The sequence below is a fragment of the Capra hircus genome, chromosome 2 (assembly GCF_001704415.2).
Source record: "Capra hircus breed San Clemente chromosome 2, ASM170441v1, whole genome shotgun sequence".
NCBI lineage: Eukaryota > Metazoa > Chordata > Mammalia > Artiodactyla > Bovidae > Capra > Capra hircus.
In genome coordinates, this window is record NC_030809.1 from 32,833,579 (window position 1) to 32,844,115 (window position 10,537).

General features: G+C 38.0%; 1 protein-coding gene across 2 annotated transcripts in view; it reads left to right on the top strand.

Annotated features, from left to right (window-relative positions):
• Positions 1–9,874, top strand: part of ABCA12 (ATP binding cassette subfamily A member 12) — a 209,076-nt gene extending 199,202 nt beyond the window's left edge. For both annotated transcript variants that reach the window (XM_018059867.1, XM_018059874.1), the window contains exons 50-53: positions 377–469; positions 2,773–2,878; positions 6,649–6,786; positions 8,641–9,874. In XM_018059867.1, coding sequence (XP_017915356.1) covers positions 377–469; positions 2,773–2,878; positions 6,649–6,786; positions 8,641–8,742 — 439 coding nt within the window. In that variant the 3' untranslated portion in view covers positions 8,743–9,874. The remainder of the gene's footprint in view (positions 1–376; positions 470–2,772; positions 2,879–6,648; positions 6,787–8,640) is intronic.

Sequence of the window (10,537 nt, forward strand, 5' to 3'; positions counted from 1 at the left end):
ATAAATAAAAAGTCATCTGAATATTGAGTATAAGGCATGATGAAAACAACTTAGTATTATTTTGGAAATATTTCTCATGAAATGTAGGTCTTAAGTCAAAGCTTAAAAGAGCTTGAAAGAAATACTGTTTGATAGAGCAGCAATCCAGGTGAGAAAGATGTCCCCAGGTTTGAAAAGAAACAGTAATAAACCCTATGCAAAGACATTTATGGTATATGTTAAAAGATTTTTTTGTTCTTCAAAGGAAAAGACAGTTTAAGAACTCAAATATTCAAACAGTATTCCTAAGGTGCCATAAAGAAAAGAGTTAAACTTATGCTTACGCACTTAAGCCAATTTTCTGTGCCCAGAATGCTGACATGATTCTGCCTTTCAGCATGGAAGAATGTGAGGCTCTCTGTACAAGGTTGGCCATTATGGTGAATGGAAGGTTCCAATGTATTGGATCATTGCAGCACATTAAAAGCAGGTAAAGAACAAATGTGTTGTTTAACACACGGTGTAATCAATCTACCAGTTCTATACTTGCCTTCAAAGATTATCTCAGCAGCCTATCCTACAATGCATAGTAAAACTGGAATGGAGAAGCTAACCATTGATTCATTTTGAAGTTAAATAATAGTACTGAGGATTGAATGTTTTTAAATTAATAACCCCCAAACCTAGAAGGCCTAAAAGCTAATAATAATGATAATATAATAAGGATATGATTATTATTCCCCAACCAAAATACTCTCAGGAGGTAGTTTCAAGAGTTAACTCTGTAACAAATTAGATCTTGACAAGTACATGAAGGCATTGATTTTTGTCTAGTATGTTCATTTGTCATTTGCATAGGCTTTCAGTAAGCTATTTAACATTTTTACTACATTTAAAACCTTTTAACCAAAAATACATTGGGGAGATATACATAAATATCATACTATCAAATTAAAATTAAATTAATATATTTGCCAGAGTACATATGCATTTATACATATCCATGTTAATCTTCAAACACCATGACATTCCTTTATATATTTATCTGTACAACAGCTTGACTTTCTTATAAAACAAAGTTGATCAAGATACGAAGAAAGGATAAAAAAGAAGTTATATGTTATTCTCAGAGCGTCTGCTGTGACTTGTTTACAAACACTACTTTTGATGCGAAAGTATAAAAGTTAGAAGTTATATTGGTTTATTATTTATTTTTAAAACCCTAATGATTTTAATCTTTACAGTTGATACCAAATCTTCAATAACTTTCCTCTCAAGACCTTCTTTGCTTTAAATTAGAAAGTATTTAGCCCCAAAATTGACATCAATTCCTGGTAGCTTAGATGGTAGAGAATCTGCCTACAGTGTAGAAGACTCAGGTTCAATCCCTGGGTTGGGAGGATCCCCTGGAGAACAGAATGACTACCCACTCTAGTATGCTTGCCTGGAGAATTCTATGTACAGAGGAGCCTGATGGCCTACAGTCCATGGGGTCACAAAGAGTCAGACACAACTGAAGGACAGAAGACACACCAATTCATGGATGCCAAAGAAAGCCAAGACTTTATGTTTCATTTCTAATGCAGCTTTTGTCCAAAGGATCTGACTTTATATTCAGTTCAGTTCAGTCGCTCAGTCATGTCCGACTCTTTGCGACCCCATGAATCACAGCACGCCAGGCCTCCCTGTCCATCACCAACTCTCAGAGTTCACTCAGATTCACGTCCATCGAGTCAGTGATGCCATCCAGCCATCTCATCCTCTGTTGTCCCCTTCTCCTCCCGCCCCCAATCCCTCCCAGCATCAAAGTCTTTTCCAATGAGTCAACTCTTCACATGAGGTGGCCAAAGTACTGGAGCTTCAGCTTTAGCATCATTCCTTCTAAAGAACACCCAGGGCTAACCTCCTTTAGAATGGACTGGTTGGATCTCCTTGCAGTCCAGGGGACTCTCAAGAGTCTTCTCCAACACCACAGTTCAAAAGCATCAATTCTTCAGTGCTCAGCCTTCTTCACAGTCCAACTCTCACATCCATATATGACTACTGGAAAAACCATAGCCTTGACAAGATGGACCTTAGTTGGCAAAGTAACAGCTTTTCAATATGCTATCTAGGTTGATTATAGCTTTCCTTCCAAGGAGTAAGCGTCTTTTAATTTCATGGCTGCAGTCACCATCTGCAGTGATTTTGGAGCCCAAAAATATAAAGTCTGACACTGTTTCCACTGTTTCCCCATCTATTTCCTGTGAAGTGATGGGACTGGATGCCATGATCTTCGTTTTCTGAATGTTGAGCTTTAAGCCAACTTTTTCACTCTCCTCTTTCACTTTCAGCAAGAGGCTTTTTAGCTCCTCTTCACTTTCTGCCATAACGATGGTGTCATCTGCATATCTGAAGTTATTGATATTTCTCCCAGCAATCTTGATTCCAGCTTGTGTTTCTTCCAGTCCAGCGTTTCTCATGATGTACTCTGCATAGAAGTTAAATAAGCAGGGTGACAATATACAGCCTTGATGTACTCCTTTTCCTATTTGGAACCAGTCTGTTGTTCCATGTCCAGTTCTAACTGTTGCTTCCTGACCTGCATACAGATTTAGTGGTAGAAATAAAAAATCATAGCAGTGCACTATTTCTAGTTTGCAATGTGCCCTGAACTTTTTATTGCAAAGTGATACTCTTTGTATAGGAAAAGGGCCCATAACTGTCAGTTTGGGTCCTGTTTCATTATCTAGAATTCCAGAAGATCTATTTCAGCAAAACATAACTTATATTGTGTTTTGCACTTCTTTCTAGATTTGGGCGAGGATTTACTGTCAAGGTTCACGTGAAGAATGCCAGAGTGAGCATGGAGGCCCTCACAAGGTTCATGCAACTGCACTTTCCAAAAACATACTTAAAAGTAAGTAAGAGATTGACTGGTTTTGATATTTGTAATAGGGTAGTGGATGTTTGTCATTTTCAAATTGACCATACCTTTATTATTCATCTTAATATATTTATTAGTTCAAGATGGTTAAGATATTCTGAAGCATACTTAGTATGAACAAATAAAATCTTCAAATTAAGTTATAAATTTTTGCAGCTGCTTAAGATTATCATAATCCTTTTACATACCATTATTTCTTCCTCACAAAGGCTTTATGACCATATTGTATTAGTTTTCAGGTTGGATTGTATACTTAAGTAGTTTATTGGTTATATATGTTAGAGAAGTGAGGGATGACAGATACATATGACCAAGGGCTTTCCTTCTTAGAAAAAAAAGAAATTACAGAGTTCCTGTCTGTATGTCACAGCTAGAAGAGATTATCTCCTTTGCTTTCCTCATTTGAAAAATAAGCCCACAAAGTTTTGAGGAGAATTGCTTGTAAATCAGTTTCTTCAATCACACACTACCTGAAGTGAAGTGAAGTGAAGTGAAGTCTCTCAGTCGTGTCCGACTCTTTGCGACCCCATGGACTGTAGCCTACCTAGTTCCACCATCCATGGGATTTTCCAGGCAAGAATACTGGAGTGGGTTGCCATTTCCTTCTCCAACTACCTGAAGCATCACTCAATTAATTTAATCTTACATATATGTATTAACAGAATGGGCACACACAGATGTATACACATAAATCTCACATAATGCACATTTAAATGCACTTGATAAAAACGTTATCATTATATCATCTCTGATGTGCAGGTAATTTGTACAAGATGATTATAGCAAATAATTGGTTTAAAATGAAAATTAGGTGTGGAATGATGAAAATAAATTAGAAGACTTGGCGTGAGATCCAGCTCTACCTGTGTGATTCCAGCAAGAGATTTAAAGTCTCTAAGCCTCATATTCCTATTTTATAAATACTTTTGATATCTACTTCACAAGACAGGTGTGAGAACTAAATGATAAAATGTCCACAAAGATGCTTCATGAACTGTCAGGCACCGTATTAACATAAAGTGATTCTGGAAAGCAAAATAGAGAGCATTTTAAAAACAATTCTTTTATCTGTGCAAAATACTTTTGCCTCAACCTCTGAAACCTAAACTAAGTTCTCCAGGAAGAAATAGCTTTTATGATTCTTATCAAATACCATTTTCTATCATCTAAATTAAAATCAAATTTAAAATTAAAGAATGCTTTATTTTTGCACAAATCTCATTGGTCATAGTGCTTTTTCTTTCAGTGAACTTGAGATTGTATTTGTCCTGGTCTGTTCTTCATGGGACTAGAGCTTACAAGACAAGTACAGAGATGATAAAAGTTGGATGTCTTCCTGTGTAGACCATTCTTTACAAGCTTATGATGGTTTCCAGATCTCTAAAAAGGGAGATAGCAAGACAATAATTTGAAAGTAAAAATAAGTAAGAGGGCCTGACTGCAGTGGCAGGTGTGATATAAACACAAATCAATAAGAGGGGCTAGACAGTAAGCAAAGGTGTGAGAAGAGGGGTTTCCAGTACGTAACAATCTTGATCTGACCCATACAGGTTACAGGGGTTGATTATGGAGTTAAAAACATTCTGACCAAACTAGTATTTAGGAAAGATTATTCTAGCTACTTTGTGCTGGAACATATGAGTATATATGGTTTCTAGGCTTCTGAAGAGGCTGTTGCAATAACTCAGATATAGAATGATAAACATCAAGTTAATAATATTGATGGTGCACAGAGAGAGGAATGGTTACATTTGAGAGTTATTTTAAAGGGAAAAATAAATGGGACATGATAACTGATAAAATATTCAGAAAAGCAAGATGTTAAAGATACTCCAAGGAAATAAGAATAGAGTACTAAATTGATGGTAATACTATGATCTAAATAAATTGAAAAGATTTTTAGAGTTAAGAAAGAATGTGGCATTATTTGAATGAGATTTCCCCTAGATAATGCTTTTGAAATCTGCCAACTTGAGCCAATATAAATTGAACAACTAATCCTTAGCCTTTCAAAACAATTCTAACTAAAACAAATTTTTACAAGTTATCTCTGAAAGAGCTTATGTGAACTTATTGTAATCTGACATCAGCAATATCATTCACAATATTTTTTCTAGGCAAGACTATAGTCACTTTCTAAGTACACATGAATGTAAAATGTTTTGGAATTTTTATTAGCTTTCTAATTTGTTTTCTCTCAGACATTCACAAAACTTATCTCTTCTTTGAAAGCTGTTAGTTTCCAAACTACGCATTATTTTTCCAGTTGATCTATTTCAAATCCTAAAAGATGATGCTGTGAAAGTCTGCACTCAATATGCCAGCAAATCTGGAATACTCAGCAGTGGTCACAGTCCCATTCCAAAGAAAGGCAATGCCTAAGAATGCTCAAACTACTGCACAATTGCACTCACCTCACATGCTAGCAAAATAATGCTTAAAATTCTCTGAGCCAGGCTTCAACAGTACATGAACTGTGAACTTCCAGATGTTCAAGCTGGTTTTAGAAAAGGCAGAGGAACCAGAGATCAAATTTTCAACATCTGCTACATCATCAAAAAAGCAAGAGAGTTCCAAAAAAACATCTACTTTTGCTTTATTGCCTATGCCAAAGCCTTTGACTGTGTGGATCACAACAAACTCTGGAAAATTCTTAAAGAGATGGGAATACAGACCACCTGACCTGTATCCTGAGAAATCTGTATGTATGCTAAGAAGCAACAGTTAGAACTGGACATGGAACAACAGACTGGTTCCAAATTAGGAAAGGATTATGTCAAAGCTGTATATTCTCACCCTGCTTATTTAACTTATATGCAGAGTACATCATGCAAAATGCTGGACTGGATGAAGCACAAGCTGGAATCAGATATGCAGATGACACCACCCTTATGGCTGAAAGCAAAGAATTAAAGAGCCTCTTGCTGAAAGTGAAAGAGGAGAGTGAAAAAGTTGGCTTAAAGCTCAACATTCAGAAACTAAGATCATGGCATCTGGTCCCATCACTTCATGGCAAATAGATGTGGAAACAGTGGCAGACTTCATTTTTTTGGGCTCCAAAATCACTGCAGATGGTAACAGCAGCCATGAAATTAAAAGGGCTTGCTCCTTTGAAGAAAAGCTATGAACAACGTAGACAGCATATTAAAAAGCAGAGACATTACTTTGCCATCTAGTCAAAGCTATGGTTTTTCCAGTAGTCATGTATGGATGTGAGAATTGGACTATAGTGAAAGCTGAGCACCAAAGAATTGATGCTTTTGAACTGTGGTGTTGCAGAAGACTCTTGAGAGTCCCTTGGACTGCAAGGAGATCCAAATAGTCCATCCTAAAGGAAATCAGTCCTGAATATTCATTGGAAGGACTGATGCTGAAGCTGAAACTCCAATACCTTGGCCACCTGATGAGAAGAGCTGACTCATTGGAAAAAACCCTGATGCTGGGAAGGATTGAGGGCAGGAGGAAAAAGGGACAACAGAGGATGAGATGGCTGGATGGCATCACCAACTCAGTGGACATGAGTTTGAGTAAACTCCAGGAGTTGGTGATAGACAGGGAGGCCTGGCGTGCTGCAGTCCATGGGGTTGCAAAGAGTCAGACATGACCAAGCGACTGAACTGAATTGATCACTTCCAGAGGAATGAATTTCAGTGTGTTTCTTAGCTCTTGGTCAAGTTATGTCTAGGCTACTCAGTATTACCTGACATTGAGAAATAACTTTTTTCCCCCTTTGGTTCCCTCAGGATCAGCACCTCAGCATGTTAGAATATCATGTTCCAGTCACTGCAGGAGGAGTAGCAAACATTTTTGATCTGCTGGAGGCCAATAAGACTGCTTTAAATATCACGAATTTCTTAGTGAGTCAGACTACTCTGGAAGAGGTAAGCTGGATACCGTGGTCCCTGTACACAATCTCACATTAATACATTCTGATTATTTATTTTTTAAAAAAATTTAATTGTACATAATTACTTCTTTTTAATGACCTTCAATTTATTTTTAATTGAAGCAATATCTAATCTTGCACCTGAAAAACTTAGCTTAAATTTACTTATAAGTGCATTTTGGGATGTTATAAAAAAAATGTGAAGAGTTAACTAATTTTAATGGAGAAAAAATTTTTTTTCCTTCTCTAAGACATCTGTACCCATTGGTTGTCTGTATATGTACAGCAACAATTATTTTCATCTATAAAACAGATAGCTGTTATCACTTTCTTTTCTTTCTCCTTGGAATGTTTCTTAAATAACACTTCTATTGATTGGCTTCCTAGATTAGGGGAGGATGGGGTTATCTAGTGAGATATTTAGATCAGCTAGATTCAGGCAACTAAAATGGTAAATGCAGGATTCTTTTGTTTCATTCAAATAATCTGTCTTAGTTACATTTATATACAGTAACTGGCTTCATGTTACTGTATATACTGTTATATACAGTAACTGAGGCTTCATGGAGCATCCTCCTTCACCTTTGCACTGTTTTAGTTTTATACAGTTCAACCAACCTGACATATAGAACATCAGATTGTACCTGTCACTGGAGAGGGCCTGAAAGGGAGGCTAAAGTGGCCTCCAAACCTTCCTGCATCTTACAGAGAGTTTTATTTATGGAGAGTTAAGGCAATTATGGCTTTGCCAACACAGATTTATCCTTGGACTTGTAACCAATTACCAGGATCATGTCTCTCAATATTTTCTGGATGAATCTATGACTAATCTATGACTAATAGAATTAATGATTTTAAACAAAGTCATAAAGGTCTGCCTGTTAAATAGCAAGCATACAAAATATACTGTGATATTTGTATACAAATTTTATTTCAGTGTATTAACTCTTAAAACTAGTGAAATTTCTCTCAACATCATCATAGAAACATTTCATAGGAGCTTGGATTGGGCTCTTATTTATACTTGAAAGATACTGATGCAGATCAAATAGACGCAAGTATGTGGCTGCTGCTGCTGCTGCTGCTAAGTCGCTTCAGTCGTGTCCGACTCCGTGTGACCCCATAGACGGAAGCCCACTAGGCTCCCCCATCCCTGGGATTCTCCAGGCAAGAACTCTGGAGTGGGTTGCCATTTCCTTCTCCAATGCATGAAAGTGAAAGTGAAGTCGCTCAGTCGTGTCCAACTCCTAGCGACCGCATGGATTGCAGCCTACCAGGCTCCTCCGTCCATGGGATTTTCCAAGCAAGAGTACTGGAGTGGGGTGCCATTGCCTTCTCCAAGTATGTGGCTATAGGTATTCAATTATAGCTTTAGATTTTGTCATTTATTATGATTACAAATGTAGTTATAGGTACTGTTTTCAAACTCCGTTTAAATTTCAATACCTAAAGGAAAGATTCTTAATGAGAGTTTGTGTATATATTTGGGTGTGCCCCTACGAAATCTGGGGCTTCCCAAGTGGCACTAATGGTAAAGAACCTGCCTGTCAGTGGAGGAGTCATAAGAGACACCACCAGTCTGATCCCTGGATCAGGAGAAGCCCCTGGAGGAGGAAACGGCAATTCTCTCCAGTATTCTTGCCCAGAAAACTCCATGAACAGAGGAGCCTGGTGGGCTACAGTCCCTGGAGTCACAAAGAGTTGGACACAACCAGAGCAGCTTAGCACTATGAAATCTAATTTTCTTTTTATTTGCTCTCCCATTGTGCACACACCACACATATGCACACCCCTTATTTCTTCCTTTGGTTTACAAGTGCTAATGGCTTCATTTCCCTTGAAAAATCAGGTTTTCATCAACTTTGCCAAAGACCAAAAGTGCTATGAAACTGTCGACACCAGCAGCCAAGGATCCGCCGTAAGCACTGATTCCCAAGACGACCAGCTGTAGACTCAGCACCTCCAGCAAAATCAGTCTCAGCAAGTGGCCAGTGACTTCATTTTGGGGAAGAGGCACAGAAGATACAAATTCCTAAAATATTTAATCTTAAAGTATGACGCTGTATTGGAAAGTTGCAACTGTGTAAGACTAGCCAGTAATTATAAATGGAAAGTTTTCTTTCTAAGGTCAGTGAATGTTTTCGCTACTGACTTGAGTTCCTATCTGCTTAACACTGTGAGCATGCTTGCGTGTAAGTTGCTGATTCTTATGCAGTGGTGAAGCCACTGAAGATGAATGTCTTAATTTATTGCTTTCAATAAAATGACAGCTTAAAAGGCATGGTTATGAGTAGTTGAAAAGTAAGAGTGGAGAAGAAAAGTAAGGTAGCTTGGAGAAGGTAGAATTGGGAAAGCATACAAAATAATTTATTTTCAGAAAATAGCAGGATAGATACCATCATGAATACATGAATCTGTTGTGAGGTCTAAAGTGCCAAGGACCAGATTAATTAGCCTTGGCAGGAAGGAGTGGGCACAATGTCTAGAGTGTGTGTGTATGTTATTTTCAGTACCTGTAAATAGATGGAGACTTTACTGGATCCCCCAAAATGCCTTTCTGCAAGAATGTTATAGAAGGGCAGTTTACCCTGGTGGTAAACAGAACTACAATGTATTCCCGCACCGCCTTGCCAATAGTAAGGCACAGGGCAGAGCAAGAAGCTACTTGCTCTTCAGGGGAAATGGATGTGTCAGCTGGGTGGATAAAAGTCCTGAAAGACAATAGAGAATTCACATGCTGCTGGCAGGCAACATTTTTTCAAAACTGTTCGAGAAAGCTTCATATTCTGGGTCTTTCTGCAGGAAACATTCCTGGGGAGGAAAAATGAATATGAAGATAATTTTCAGTTAATTACCCAGCTGACCCAGAATCATATATATGGCTATAGAATAGACTTTGTAATAATGCCAAACTATATGGCCCTCGGGGAAGGTGCTCTATATTATGTGTGTGGAGGCAGTGTGTGTGTGTGTGTGTGTGTGTGTGTGTGTGTGTGTGTGTGTGTCTGTCTGTCTGTCTGTCTGTCTGTCTGTCTGTATGAATTCTCAGCTTTAGTGCAACAGTTTCTGTTTTGAAAGTCAATAAAGTCAAAATTTAGTAAAAATAATTCATGAAGTCATTTTGTTAGAGAAGAGCCAGAAACTTAAAAATTAGAGTCATATGGATGGCAGTGTCCCATGAGACCTAGCTACTGCTTACTTCTCCCCCCTCATCAGTTTCTTTCTCCTCTTCCTCTTTAGGGTGTAGCCATACTGCCCTCTCTGGTTTTTCCAGTACATCAAACTCCCTCTCCCCACGCTTTTGTGTGTATTTTACTATGTCCCCCTGCTTGAAGTGCCCTTCCCCCACAATTTGTGCCTAGCTAATGCACTTCAGAAATGCTGTTCTTTCTCAGGGAAACTCCTTTCCCTAATTTTTCAGTTTAACTCCCCAGTCCTAAAACTGTATTCTGTTGTACTTTGTAACTTTCTTTTGACTACACTAAAGGCTTTGACTGTGTGGATCACAACAAACTGTGGGAAATTGTTAAAGAGAGATGAGACTATCAGACCACCTTACCTGCTGCTTGAGAAACCTATATGCAGGTCAAGAAGCAAGAGTTAGAGCCAGACGTAGAACAATGGATTAGTTCCAAACTGGGAAAGAAGTACATCAAGGCTATATATTGTCACCCTGCTTATTTAATTTCCATGCAGAGTACATCATGTGAAATGCCAGACTGAATGAATCACAAGCTGGAATCAAG